This window comes from Bactrocera tryoni, chromosome 2, assembly GCF_016617805.1.
Source record: "Bactrocera tryoni isolate S06 chromosome 2, CSIRO_BtryS06_freeze2, whole genome shotgun sequence".
Classification (NCBI taxonomy): Eukaryota; Metazoa; Arthropoda; class Insecta; order Diptera; family Tephritidae; genus Bactrocera; species Bactrocera tryoni.
Genome location: NC_052500.1, coordinates 63,157,978 through 63,173,790, shown reverse-complemented (window position 1 = coordinate 63,173,790; position 15,813 = coordinate 63,157,978). Strand labels below are relative to the sequence as shown.

At 35.7% G+C, this 15,813-nt stretch overlaps 1 protein-coding gene across 5 annotated transcripts in view; it reads right to left on the bottom strand.

Moving 5' to 3' along the window:
• LOC120767851 (alpha-tocopherol transfer protein-like) overlaps positions 1-15,813 on the bottom strand; it is a 64,485-nt gene that overhangs the window by 27,215 nt on the left and 21,457 nt on the right. Inside the window, exon 2 of one of the 5 annotated variants that reach the window (XM_040094155.1) lies at positions 15,325-15,472. The exons of 2 other annotated variants lie outside the window; for them this stretch is intronic. Coding sequence is in view for 1 of the 3 variants with exons in the window: in XM_040094150.1 (XP_039950084.1) it covers positions 9,859-9,916 (58 nt within the window). In the remaining 2 variants the exon portion in view is untranslated. Of the gene's footprint in view, positions 1-2,704; positions 2,835-9,858; positions 10,556-15,324; positions 15,473-15,813 lie in introns of those variants that run through there. 2 more of the 5 variants (XM_040094150.1, XM_040094152.1) reach the window with 2 other exon arrangements.

Sequence of the window (15,813 nt, the reverse complement as noted above, 5' to 3'; positions counted from 1 at the left end):
TAAATTATCAGCGCGTCGATGAGTCGATTTAGTCATTTTTATCTGTTTGTATGTATACATTGAGACAAACAAACACCAGAAAATTGTAATTAAACTCCCCGAGTAAAAGATATTTCAAAAAAATGTAGGTAAGTTTTGCAGGACAGTCATTAATTATGCCAAATATGAGCGCGATCTGTTAACCAGTTGCTGCTTAAGTCAGTATACCTCAGTAATGCGTTCAATGGATAAAAATATCGAACAAAGAATTTGTTTAAAATTTTGTATTTCTAACCAAATTTCGTGTGCAGAATCATTGCGAATGTTGGAAAAGGCTTACGGTGATTCAGTATTATCAAAAACACAAGCCTACGAGTAGTACAAAGCCTTCAAAAACGGTCGAGAGAGCGTTGAAAACGTGCCTCGTAAAAAAAAGTAAGGATATGGTGCTTGAAGATCGTGAGAAGATGGCAAGAGAGCTCGAAATCTCCCGCGAGGACGAGTCAATAGAGCTGAATTTATTCAAAAAGAGTACCGTAAAGCAAGTCTCTTTGGAAATGTGCGGATACCGACCCCATATTCATGGAGAGCATTATAACTGCAGATGAGATATGAGTTTATGAGTTTGACATGTAAATCCGTTTTCAGTCGATCGAAGAGATAAAACAAAATTGGCCAATAAGTCCTGTCCTTATGAAGAGTGTTTCGAGGGCTGGAAATGCTATTGGCATAAGTGTATAACATCTGTTGAGAATTACTTTGAAAACGACAAAATAAATATTGGTGAATAATTAAATACTGTCCGTTTTATTTATAATTTTCGGATCCATTTTTGTCACAATGTTTACGTGAACTAGTCCCTCAGTTTATGAGATATGGATCTGAAAACTTTCACACGTTCTTTTCTCTCCACAAAGCTACTTATTTGCAGAAACCTATATCGGACTACCATAGCATATAGCTGCCATATATTGTATGAAAAATATTTTTATTAGAGAAGATATCTTCGAAGGATTTGGTATGAATAATTATACAAGACAACGGTGTAAGCTCTGAAGAAATTGCTCAGATCGGACCACTAAAGTATAAAGCTGCCATACAAACTGAACGATCGAAATCAGTTTTTTGTATGAACAACTTTTTTGCTTGAAGAGATATCTTCACGAAACTTGGCATACATTATTATCAAAAACAACGGTATAATCTCCGAGGGATCTTTTTGACGATCGAACCACTATAGCCTATAACTGCCATACACACTGAACGAGCTGAATGAAGTTTTTGTATGTAAAACATTTTATTTGTTAAGGGTTAACGTGTTTTATTTTTTCTTTCTTTCGTTTTTGTTTTTTACGCAAGTAAATGTGAATCGAAATAATTTCAGTAACCGAAAAAAAAATTAATTTCATACATACATACATATGTATATGCAAATTTATTAAAAAAAAATTAAAAATTCCAAAAAAAGTTTTTAATTTTTTGAGATTGTAAAGAATTTAATTTATTTTAGTTTTTTTTTATAATTTCTTTGTATTTTTTAATAAAAAAATAACTTTTTGAATATTGAAAATTCCAAAAAAAGTTTTTAAGTTTTTGAAATAGTAAAGAATTTAATTTTTTTTTTTTTAATTTCTTTATATTTTTAAATAAAAAAATAACTTTTGAATATTTTTGTAATTTATTTTTTAATATTAATTAATTTGCTTTTAATTTTTAATGTAATTTAAAACAATTCCTTTATTAAATATAACCATTTTAATTATACTTTTTAAATTTTATATAAAAATTTATAAAAAAAAAAATCAAAAATTCTGAAAATTGTTTTTTTTTTGAGATTTTAAGGAATTTTAATATTTTTTATTTTGCTTATTTTAAATAAAAATTAATTTTTTTAATATATTTTTATAATAAATTTTCTTTAATATTAATTAATTTTCTTTAATTTTTAAAAAAATAAAAAAGTTATTATATTACATATGTACATATGACATTAGGAGGTCCACTTTAATCATATTTCCAAAATTTCATATTCAAATTTGTAAAAATTTGCAAAAATCCTAATTTTCTAAAAAATAATGTTTTGCCATAAAATGTACAAAGAATTCCAAAAAAAAATTTACATTTTTCAGCGCTTGTTTTATTAATTTAAAAATGTTTTTTCTTTTATTTTATTTAAAATAATTTTTGGTTGACTAGTGTAACTACATAAATGCGTTTTAAAGCAATTTAGTTTTGTGTGTTTGCGATTTAAAATTCGGTTCTGAAAAAAAAATATTTTCTTCGCTGTTGCATTGTGTAATTATTTTATATATGTAAAATTTTTTATTTTAAGTTTTATTGAAATTCAGTGGCCTTGCGTTTGCAAATTGTGATATATGACTAAGTCTTAGTACAAATACCCTAAGATGACCTTGTACTTTAAGTAGACAATTAAGTTGCTTTACAACTATAAAAACACCTTTAAATATGTGCAGCTTTTACTTAAGATCATTTCGAATTTTATTATTATTTTTTTTTTCAAAATCTTTATCTCGCCAAAAACAAAACAAATTTTTAATTCTCGCACAATTAACGCAAATTTTTCCATACACATTGCACTGTATTTGAATATCAACGCATTCAAAATCAACTTTCCTGAACAGAATTTTATAAAACAGAAAAAACTCGTTTTAAAGCATTTTTTAAAAACACACAAAATTTTAATTGGACAACTTTGGCAATTTACATTTTTTTATATTCCGTATATTTCCAACACCGGCACGACCGAGTAGTAAACTTGTTCGAAGACGAAAGCGCGTCTTAATTTTGAACCGGACAACCAGTTGGTGTCGTAGTTCAAAGCAAACTGTTTATGCCCTTACTAGGTAGCCGATATTTTATATATTGAATTATTCTCTACACAGAATCCCCAATCATCTGCCTATATATATAAAATGCATGTATACTTAAGTGCAATGCGAGTAAAAAGCATTCGTGACCAGCTAATATTCAACTCAGCTGCGCTTTTGGAGCATGCTGACTCTGCAAACGAACTCAGGGCCTCAATCAAGTCGGGAAGTTGGTGTGAATGGATGTGTGCTAATTGGAGTCAGCAGAGGAGTGGTAGTTGAATTGCTTTCAGAGCGTAGCAAATTCGCCATTTACTCTTTGAAATTGAAATTGAATGTTGTTGGGAGCAAAAGTGGTAGCAGTTAATCTCAGGCCAAGCCGCTGTCTCAGCTTAAAAGTTCGAAAATCAAAATTTTTATTGAGTAACTCTCTGTGTTGATTGAGTGTACGCTCAATTTCGAACATGGTATTAATGACTTTGTTTACCAAGCCTGGTTTGTGAGAATACTGAGCAGAGACGAGCTTGTTTTCTACAGTAAAGATTTTGACTGATAATATTGGGTTGTGGCGATGGTGAGCGGCGTTTGAGACCTTTTGAGTAACTTGTATACATGCATATGTATAGTTTTATACGAGCACAATGCCGTTGCATTCACGTGCTGCAAGCCATGTACTTCCCATATATTTATTGATCAACCGAAGTACTTGATTTAACTAAGGAGCTCTGAGCTCTTAACTTCTCTGCTTACATATATGAACTTGTACCCATATTCAATGCTTTTATTACATAAATTGCACATATTGACATATGCCAGCAGCTTTTAAACCTGCCTAACTATATACTTCCATAAATATTATCGACAAAAGATCGGCATTAACAAGTTCTCCGATGCAGTTTTTGAGTTGCAAGCTACTGGTATGCTCTTTATTAATAGTAAAATTTCAAAATAATAAGTAGGTCATACATATTTATTTTTAGTAATGACCTTACAAAGGTTAAAAGCTGCTGGAAGACAACTGATTTTAAGTTTTTGTATGTGTAAAAATGTGTTTTTGTATAAAATTGGAACATATAAATAAGTGGGTATTTAAATTTCAAATAATTTTTAAATATTTCATGCATAACTAAAATAATGGTATTTCAAAGGGTTAATACGCAGTATTAACGATTTTCATGCATAGAGTTAATAGTGATTTCATCAAAAAAAAGAAAAATTTAAGTCAAAAGATGAAACAATAAAAATAATAATCATATCATCAACATTATAACCATAATAGACAATCACATCCAGTCATAATTTACGCAGCTGCAATATGGTCGCCCGGAAAAAAATTCAACTATGTCAGAGCACGGCATTTCGGACTATTATAGGACGTCTTTCGATTTCGCCTATTGCCCTCTTCATGGTGAGGTCCGCATGCTTCCGATTACAGAGCATAACGCACTCCTTTGCAAACAGTTTCTGCTGGCTTTCACAAAGATCATCATAGAAGTCTTTTGCTCGGAGCGGAACCGTCTACTAGGTGTATCAAGTTTATCAAGAGCAATATACCCACGTGATTTCAGACACAACAAAATTCACACCATTCACAGCGAAGCTAATGGCATCTTCATTGACTCCTTTTACGTGAATGACGGCGTCCTTGGAATGTCTAAACACTACCCACCGCACACCTTGCTCGGGCTACATGAAATTAGGCTGACCCTTGAAAACTTTGTTCAGGATATTGTAGATTAAACTTTTACTTAACCAGAACATGCCTCTTTGCATCCAAGTAGCGATTCACGTTTAATGTCTTTAATTAACTTAAAACGGTTTCGATGGAGTGGTCGTTTGAGTTAACTGAATACGGAGCTACATACATCAGGCGAATATGGTGGTGGCGGCACAATATTGATGGAAAAAAAATTTCGCAAACAACTCACTTAGAATCAATGCAGTATGTGACGGTGCATTATCCTGGAGCAAAAACCAAGAGCTGTCGGCCCATAATTCTGCCCTCTTTTTACGAATAGCTTCGCTCAAACGACGCATAATACTCAAATAGTATTCCTTGCTGTCAGTTTGGGCGGTTGGAAGGAATTCGAAGTGCACCACACCTCAATGCTTTGTCGTGGTTCTTCCGACTCCGGCACACCTTTGCCACGATATTTCGCCGATTGATCTCTTACGCGGTTATAGCTGAGTTTACAACAGCGCGGCAGTCGTTCTTCCTTTTTGCTGTTGGTAACTAGAGATTCCATGTGTAGCCAGATCCTTCTCCAACTGATCTTTTCAACGAGTATGGTCTGTGTTCATCGAAAACGCACTTTACTTCTCAATAACCTGCTCAGCCTAAAGTAGCAACCGTTGACAATGGAACTTTGTTAAATACTCACTTGACGTAAAAATCGTCGAATAAACTTTATTTACTTTCGAAAAAGAATCGTATGCTAAACACTACTGATTATTTTGATGTGACATTTGGTACAGAAACTTAGAAAAAAATATTTCGATGAATGGATTTTTGCGGGAAATTTAAATTAAAAAGTCTTACTATTTTTTGCGCACAGTAGTGTTTAAAGGATTTTACTGGTTTAATGATGTGCTTTTATTTATACATACATGTACAGGGTCCGGCACTCGAAGACCTTTAGCGCAGCTGCCGCACTGGAATCAGCTGATTATACATTTGCTGAATGACAGTTCGGAGTATTGTTCACAAGTGTGCAAAAGTGTTTTGCCAAAAAGTGAACGCAACAAAAAGTGATCAGCGATGGAATTCAAACGTAATAGTGTGATTGCTTTAAATTTAGTTGGAAAATCACAGCCAGCAATTGTTCGTGAGCTCAAAAAACTTAATGTGAATAAAGTTTTTGTTTATCGCACCACCACTCGTTACAATGATACTGGTAGCATCGCAAAACGCCATGGAGGTGGTCATCAAAAGACTGCAACGTCACGTGAGATGGTTCGAAAAGTGAAGAAGCGACTTGAGCGAAATCCACGACGAAGTGCCAATCAAATGGCTAAAGAACTGAAAATATCCGACCGCAGCAGCCGACGCATATTGAAAAATGAGCTCAAGGTCAAGCCTTACAAGTTCCAAAAGGCCCATGATCTAACAATGAAGCAGCAACAAGTAAGACTTGAGAGAGCGAAGCAGTTGCTTCGCTTAGCCGAAAGCGGTCAAATTCTGAACATTATGTTTTCTAACGAAAAAATTTTTCCAATTGAGCAATTCGTAAACTCTCAAAATGATAGGGTTTACTTGACCGACCGTTCATACGAGAATCTAAGTCATCGGTTGGCCACCAGGAGGCAGCACCCGCCACAAATAATGGTTTGGGCCGCTGTCACCGCAGATGGGCGCTCTCCAATTGTTTTCATCGAGCCTGGCGTCAAAGTAAATGCGACATATTATCGGAAAGTGTTCTGGAGGCTGCTTTGACGCCGTGGGCAAAGAAACATTTCAGTCGCAAACCATGGACGTTTCAATAAGACTCAGCACCGTCTCACAAAGCGCGAGTGAACCAAGAATGGCTGAAAAACAACGTTCCGAACTTCATTACGACCACACAATGGCTTTTGAATTCACCAGATGCGAATCCAATGGATTATTCTCTCTGGGCCATTTTGGAGAGCAAGGTCCGAAGTAAAAAATACACCAGTCTCGAGATGCTGAAGAAAGCCATTGTCCGTGAGTGGGCCAAAATACCGGCAAGTCACATTCGGGCAGCTTGCGTTTCGTTTTTTGACCGTCTCAAGGCCATAGTTAAGGCAAAAGGTTTTCATATCGAGCAAAAGTGAATTGGTCATGAATTTATGATTATTTTCACAAATTTTGTACATTAAAATAAATGAAAATAATTTTCCAAACCGAAGTTATTGTTTTTTTTAAATGGTTACACTACGAGTGCCGGACCCTGTATGATCTGAAACTTGTGAATTTATTTCATGATCATGATTTGCAAAGATCTTATCGATCATAATTTTCCTAAACATAAAATACTTATTTGCTTAAGCAACTTCTACACTTGTCACATCACACGACACAAATTGTTGCAATTAATTCCTAAATCCTAAAAACTACCTTTGTACTGCTCACTCACTTTCGATATCAAGATCAACGATTTATGCCAAATAAAACAAGTTTAAGTAAAATTTTTACAAACATGTCACGTACATACATACTATATGTATTCATATATATGCATAAATACATATATGTAGGTATATATGTACATATACATAATATATATATGTATATATGTAGGATATGTTCTATATATATATACATATATGCACACATATGTGTGTAAAATCGTCGCACACTTTATGCCAATTTTTTATTGTTATTACGAACGAACTTTTTTAACTGTCTAACAGTTGTTGTAAAGGTTTTTTGAAGCCATAACGCAAACATTTGCAATATATGGCAGTTAGAATCACGCTTTGGTTTTATTATTGTCGTGTCAGCGTGTCGCTTATTCGGTGCGTTTTTAATTTACGCTTGTCTACATTTTTTGCTTTAATATTTTTGTTTGACGTAATTAGGCAAGTAATGCTTTGAATTTTTAATGTGTATGTCTGATCCTTTGATTTTATGCTTTTTGCGCGCAAAGTACATTGGACGTCGTTGACTCTAACGACAGTTGATGGTTGAAGGGCAAAATGTATTATTGACGTGATAGATGACATGTGCTTAAGTTCTTTATTTTTTTCAATTTTAGTTCTTTCGGTTATCATCTTTGTTGTGGCTTTTGGGAATGAAATTTGTAAATATATTACATTCTTCTTGAATTCTCAATTCTAACGTTAATATGAAGAAAACTCCAATCGGAAGTCATAAGTCATATTTAAGTGGATTTATGGTAAAATTCTCTTGTTGACCGTACGTGTCAAAATTGGTTTGCACGAGCTAATAGTTGTGATTCTAGCTTGAAGGACGAAGAACGTCCTGGTCGGCCAAACAAGTTAAAAGAGCAGGAACAGGAAGTATTACTCGATAAAGAAAAGCGCGCGGAATTTTTGGGAGTAGCTAAATTGAGAACGTTTAAAATACATTAAAAACCAAGGAAATTGGTTGCCATATGAATTCATGCCAAGAGACGTTGAATGAAGATTTGTTGCTATAAAAAGAAGTCGTTTTTGTATCGGTATTTTGACTGGTGATGAAAAATGGATTCACTGCCATAACCCTAAATACCAAAATCATATGCTTCTAAACCCAAAAAAAAACTATTAATGCGGGACGGTATGAACTCAATACAAGGGTTTTCAAGCTTGTAGCACGACTTTAGCGTAACTCAATGCTGAAATGCTGAAAAAAAGCCCAAGTCCAAGCTAGACGAGCTCGTTCTCTTACTACTACTTATGTAAAATAGTCTCATATTGACAGAGCGAAAACCACTAAGAAGCCTCTGTAAAAGCAACAGTAGGATATTAGATCAGTTCATGGTGCCTAGGCGAATTCATCTAGTCACAGCTGAGTAATGATAGTAATATTTCTTGTGTTCAATATAAAAAGGCCTTATGTATTTATTGTTATTATTTTCTATTAAAATATGTACATACATATATCAGGAAAATTAATCAAATTCTTCTCAAAGAAGTTTTGTTCTTGATTATAATTTTTACATAATTTTTTTAAAAAGCTAATAAAGTCGGACTACGTTTAAGCAACATGCATACATAAATATTTCATAATAAATTCTTCAATATGAATAATTTACTTTAACAAAATCGAAATCTAAAATTTTTTAATTTCATTAATTTATTTCATATGAATTCTTTAGCGAAATTCTTTTAATTTTCTGTCTTCAGTATTCTCTCCGACGACTGCTGTTAAATTTTATTTACATAACAGCTGAGCGTTCACAGTTACATTTACAAATCACATGTTTTACAGTAAACAAAAGGAGCGAGCACATTTGTAACTGTTAAAGGGCCAATTAAAGAATCACGATAAATTTTATAGCCAAGGTCGCGTGGGTTCGTTGTCAACAGTGGCAACTTGAGTCTGGGGAATTTTTATATTAAATATACATACATACATACATATGTATTTAGTGAGTGGAGTGCTACAATTGGCAAACATGAACGAAGAAAATGATTGTAACTGAATTTATGTAAGTAATTATTTTTTAAGTGAATGCGGCTGCTAATCTTAACAAGTTTTTGAACATTAATGGCCTCATATTTTTCCACACATTAGCGGCTAGAACAGATTTACAGTTCTAAACAAGTTTTTGTAAGTTTGAGTCTGACAGCGTAAATGTCAACTCAACCTTAATGTATTTTATGAAAGTTTGTTTTTTTTTCCTGTCAGCAGTGGCCGCTGAGGCGTTTTAATATTTATTTATACTCTGTAAAGATTATATTAAGTTAGCAACGAAGTTTGTTACATCCAGAAGAAAACGTCGACAACCATTAAAATTATATAAAAGATATATAAGCCTGACATCGATTTAGCCGTGTCTGACTGTTTATCGTTATTTACGCGTGATCTAGCTGACTGCTAATTTGTTGGGACCATCGATTTCGGACCACTATAGTATAAGGCTGCCATAAAAACTGACCGCTCAAAAGCAAGTACTCGTGTGGAAACGCTTTTATTTGACCAGATATCTTCACAAAATTTGGCATAGCTTATTTTCCAAGGCGACGCTATAACCTCAGATTATTTTGTTCCGTTCGGAATATTGTAACATATATGTATGTAGCTGTCATATAAACTGATCGATCAAAATGAAGCTTTTGGAGTAATATCCAAGGCAGCAGTATAATCTCTGAACACTTTTTTCTGATCGGACTACTTTAGCACATAGCTGACATGCAAACTGACAGACAAATTAAAGTTCTTGCATAAAAAACTTTTTTTTATTTGACTAGATTTCTTCTCCAAATTGGCATAGAATATATTCCACATGTCTTTTCGGCTCTAAAAAATACACCAGTGCATGGTATTATAGCCACAGTGCAGCCTAAGTTAACGTTCTTTCTTCATTTTTTTACTTACTATTAAAAAATTAATAAACATTTATGCTATTTTAATTATTTGGCTCACCAAATGTTGCAACGCCATTAAGATGTGTTACCGGCAGCTCTGCACTTATCAATGCCATATTTTTACTGCTGCTGTAATTGTGTTTATTTTTGTTCGACCGCTTACTTTGAAAACTGGTCGTTCAAGTAATTATAATAGCTTGCAATCACTCCAACTGCTTGCTGAAAAAATCGTTATTGACAAAGTCACAGTTGTGGCAAGTCGACGAGTTTTCAAACAATTATTAAAAGCGCACAAAATAGTGTAACCAGCACTTCTATGTAACTGTATAAACATAAACAACAAAACACTAACACTAATTTATGTGCCGTTATTTGAAATGCATTTAGTCATTTGCAAAGAAAATACTCGATGCGTGTAAATGAGGTTATGTAAAAGGGCACTGCAGCTAACAAAAGCAACAAATAGAAATCATTTGCTGTAACGAGAGCTGATTTTGTTGCTACAATTGCCGTTATTAATGTAACCAATGCACAGCAAGTCGCCCGCAATGCTGCACTTCTTATATTTTTTAAACGATTTTCTTTGCCTTATGCTTAACTTTTTTCTTATAATCTCTTTATTTCTTAGTTTTCCTCTGCACTGTTGACAATCTCGCACGTGCTTTTCTTACAGCAAATTATTTCCACAATATTTTCACATGTAATTTAACACGTCCTAACACGTTTTAATCACAATTTACGAACCGCCACGAACGACCTTCGCTCTGCAACTGTGTGACTCACTTGAGTAGTACAAAGTTTTATGCTAAACATTTCTGTTAGCTGCCCACGAAAAAAAGCGGTGGGCGAAATAACAATAACATAACAATGTTCACGAAAAGTCAACAGCATGCGTTTGCTTTGCTATTGACAGCATGAGCGCAAAGTGTTATGCTCAGCTGTGCAAAAAACTTTGTAGTTGTGTTTGTGCATTTTGGATTTTGATGGTCACTGTCTTCGCATTGCTTCTCCCGGAAATGCATTACTGACATATTTACTAATCAAGTAAATGTTTAAAAGGCTTTCATGCTGTTATGGCCATGTGCGCTGTTAGCAACAGTGAATAGATATATTCGTAACAGCAGAGTGCAGCATAGCCATGAACAACAGAAACTGTATTTTACGCCCAGTGTTATACGTGTAAACATACTTAAGAAAGCCTCCCACCCACCGCTGCTTGTAGACAGCAGTGCGTTTTTTTTTTTTGGTACTTGAGTAATTTAGTTTATGCCGAATTGACGAAAATTACTTAGAATGAGGGTGTTCGAAAATAAAATATTGCAAATTCACCTTGTTTGCTGCAATAAATTTGTATACCCGTTATAAAAAATATTAACAACTCTATTACGTATGGCAACTAGCGCTTGTATAGTAGCCACCAACAACTTAAAAATTTGTATTACTTATGGAAACCGACTACTGATCTTTGGCAATTGAGTTTAGTAGCCATACACAATAAAAAAAATTAATATAGTGGCTAATAGAATGGTAACTTGTAATTATTTTAATTTTAAAAAGCCTGCCACAAGTTCGCAACTAACAATCATCGTCGTCCATTATTTTTGGTCGTATCTTTAATAAGACCAAACTACTTAAAATACTTTCGAATCTATTCGCCTTTGGTAAAATAGTCTGCTTTATATTGGGTCTTGGGCTACAAAGTAGTTCTCTCACATAACAGAGCTTTAGAAGAAAACGTCGGAGACCCTGTAAATAAATAATCAGCGATATAAGCTGAGTTCATTTGGCCATGTCCGTCTAACCCCTAGCTGTTTAATTATCAAAATCGCCCATATCGGACCATAATAACATACAGCTGCCATCTAAAGTGTTCAATCAAATTCTAGTCGATAAAGACAGAGATTTGCCATTATGTTTTAAAAGCTATTTCGACGAAGTAACCACTGCGGCTGGCTCGAAGTCCAACCGACGTACTGACTCCTGTAGCGTTTTTCAATCCAAGCTTGCTGTCATGACGAAAGATTTACTGCTCCGGAATTCAGCGAAATGACTATCCACTCTGATAGCAGGGCGACGATACTAGCCTTGAGCTGACTAACCATGCGCTCAAGGCTGATTAAGGAATGCCTTACATCATTGTCAACAACATCGAGTAATTTTATAAAAAGTCTGGTTTAATTGCAAAATTTATGCACTGGCAAAAAAAGGCACCCCACCTCCACCATGAGTAGAATGGGGACGTATCGGTGCTCCAATTTCTTCGTGTGTTCTATTACTAGATGACTGGGCTACCATCGGTTCTTGCGTTGTTGGAAGATCTTTGCACCAAGATCGATCGAGATCCTCAGGGAGGCTAGTCTCCCCTTAGCTGTGGGGGCTCAGTAAAGTTAGGAAAAGCAAAGGATACGCCTGTTATTCTAGAATTATTACCTGCCTGAATCAATGCTATACCGCCCGAATTGATGGAATGTAATGGAAATTTAGCTAAAAGGGTTGATGATAATCTGAAATAGTCGAAATAAACTCCAAACGGCCTAATTTAAAAAAATCTTAAATATAAAAAATTGTGTATTTTTAATTACAGTTGAACTTTTAAAACTCGAACATCTACATTTCGAAGATCTTCATAATTCGAACTCGTGAATTGGCATTAGAAATCCAATTTCATACAAATTTCCTTCCATAACTCGAAGTCTCTCTTACTAGAAGTTTCTTTCTGGATTATGTGATACGAGTTAGGGAATTTAAGATTGTTATTCTTCTTCTTAATTGGCGTAGACACCGCTTACGCGATTATAGCCGAGTTAACAACAGCGCGCCAGTCGTTTCTTCTTTTCACTACGTGGCGCCAATTGGATATTCCAAGCGTAGCCAGGTCCTTCTCCACCTGGTCCTTCGAACGGAGTGGAGGTCTTCCTCTTTCTTTGCTCCCCCGGCGGGTATTGCGTCGAATACTTTCAGAGCTGGAGTGTTTTCGTCCATCCGGACAACGTGACCTAGGCAACGTAGCCGGTGTCTTTTAAATCGCTGAACTATGTCAATGTCGTCGTATATCTCGTACAGCTCATCGTTACATCGAATACAATATTCGCCGCGGCCAATGCGCAAAGGACTGCTAATCTTTCGCAGAACTTTTCTCTCGAAAACTCTCAACGTCGAATCATCAGTTGATGTCATTGTACAAGCCTCTGCACCATATAGCAAGACGGGCATTATGAGTGACTTATGGAGTTTGGCTTTTGTTCGTCGAGAGAGGACTTTACTTTTCAATTGCCTACTCAGTCCGAAGTAGCACCTGTTGGCAAGAGCAATCCTGCGTTGGATTTCCAGCCTGACATTGTTGGTGGTGTTTACGCTGGTTCCTAGATAGACGAAATTATCTACAACTTCAAAGTTATGACTGTCAACAGTGACGTGAGAGCCAAGTCGCAAGTGCGACGACTGTTTGTTTGATGACAGGAGATATTTCATTTTGCCCTCGTTCACTGCCAGACCCATTTTCTGTGCTTCCTTGTCCAGCCTGGAGAAAGCAGAACTAACGGCGCGGGTGTTGAGGCCGATGGTATCAATATCATCGGCATACGCCAGCAGCTGTACACTCTTATAGAAGATGGTACCTTCTCTATTTAGTTCTGCAGCTCGAACTATTTTCTCCAGGAGCAGGTTAAAGAAGTCGCACAATAGGGAGTCGCCTTGTCTGAAACCTCGTTTGGTATCGAACGGTTCGGAGAGGTCCTTCCCGATCCTGACGGAGTTTTGGTGTTACTCAACGTCAGTTTACACAGCCGTATTAGTTTTGCGGGGATACCAAATTCAGACATCGCGGCATAAAGGCAGCTCCTTTTCGTACTGTCGAAAGCACCTTTGAAATCGACGAAGAGGTGGTGTGTGTCGATTCTTCTTTCACGAGTCTTTTCCAAGATTTGGCGCATGGTGAATATCTGGTCGGTTGTTGATTTTCCAGGTCTGAAGCCATACTGATAAGGTCCAATCAGTTTGTTGACGGTGGGCTTTAATCTTTCACACAATACGCTCGATAGAACCTTATATGCGATGTTGAGGAGGCTAATCCCACGGTAGTTGGCGTTGATTGTGGGGTCTCCTTTTTTATGGATTGGGCATAGCACACTTAAATTCCAATCGTTGGGCATGCTTTCGTCAGACCATATTTTACAAAGAAGCTGATGCATGCTCCCTATCAGTTCTTCGCCGCCGTGTTTGAATAGCCCGGCCGGCAATCCGTCGGCCCCTGCCGCTTTGTTGTTCTTCAGGCGGGCAATTGCTATTCGAACTTCTTCATGGTCGGGTAATGGAACGTCTGCTCCATCGTCATCGATTGGGGAATCGGGTTCTCTTTCTCCTGGTGTTGTGCGTTCGCTGCCATTCAGCAGGCTGGAGAAGTGTTCTCTCCATAATTTAAGTATCTATCTATCCCATCCTTAATTAAGATTGTTCAATTATATGGAAAAATACACAAAGGTAAGTATATATTTACATTGGTAGTGTTGGGGGTCTGGCCACTCTCAAGTGAATGATGTTCATAGAACTTTCCTCACTTGTGTGAACTGCTACATATGGTGCGTGATTTCATTAAAAATTTGCCGAAATCATCATTGAAAGTCATGGAAATGGAATTGAATCATCTGATATGGCACCGTGCGACTTCTTCCTTTTCGGAAAAATGCATTTGCCCATGAAAGGAAAGCGTTATGCAGACGTAGAGGTCATTCAAAAGGCTTGCACCGGCATACTGGCGACCATACCGGCCAACGAGCTAAAACACTCGTTCAACATACTTTTGGACCGTGCAAAAAGCTCTATTGAAGCAGAAGGATACTATTTTGAATAAAATAAATTGATTTTGAAATAAATTGATGATTTGAAAAAAAAAATGTTGTTCTGTTTTTTTTTAAGTCCTGTTTACTTTGGAAAGCACCTTGTATGACGACATTAACATGCAGATAGTTCAGTGAATTAAGAGACAGTGGGTGCGCTGATGAAGTCTTGTCGTACAAATGGACGAAAGCTTAAGGAAGACCACCACTTCGTTAGAAAGATCAGATGGAGAAGGACCAGACTACACTTGGAATCACCAATTGGCCCCAAACAGCGAAGAGGCAGAACGACTGGCGCGCTGTTGAAAACTCGGCTATAACCGCGTGGGTGGTGCCTACGCCAAAAGAAGAAGAAGATATGTTTGCTAACCGATTGGGTTGTTAAACATGCTTCGAAAACTTAAATTCTATACAATTCTGGTAATGAATTGTATTACAACTGGCCGACGTAGTACGTCTTATATTGAAAGTTCAGTTGTGCTAAATCAACTTGTATATTGTTTCACATTGTCTGACTGGCAATAAAGAAGAAGAATAGATGCATATTTTAGCTAGAGTTGCATTTTGCCTTTATAAACATAAATACGATGAATTGCACTTTTTAACACACGCAAATAGCCAAAGAATTTTATATTCCTTGCACTTTTTATTCTATTTTATATAACATATTCACTAAAATTCATACTTACCAAGTTCTTTACAAACAGCAAACGAATGAAGAATCAATTAAAAAAAAACACAACACTTCCAGTAAAAGTTCAGCGCAGCGTTTAATGACCAAAGTGCCGACGACGCCTAAGTATATGACCGCTAAAGAAGATAGACACAACGCGCTAGCTAAAACAAAAAAAAAACACAATTGAAATGTAAATAAACTTTTGATTTTATGCGATTTCATTTACAATTTTTTTGTTGTTATTTTGCTGTTTTTTATATTTGTTGTTTTTTTTGAATTTATTATGGCGTATTTTGCCATTTTTTTACACTTGGTAAAGAATTAACCATATAAATGCACATATTGTATGTATGTATGTATGTATGTATGCATACGGCATATGCAAACGCCAATTCTTATATGTACAATGTAGTCGTATATACATATGTATGTATAATCATATATGGGTGTGTATGTATATATGCAAATACATTTGTTTGTATTTTGCGAATTTAATTGAAGG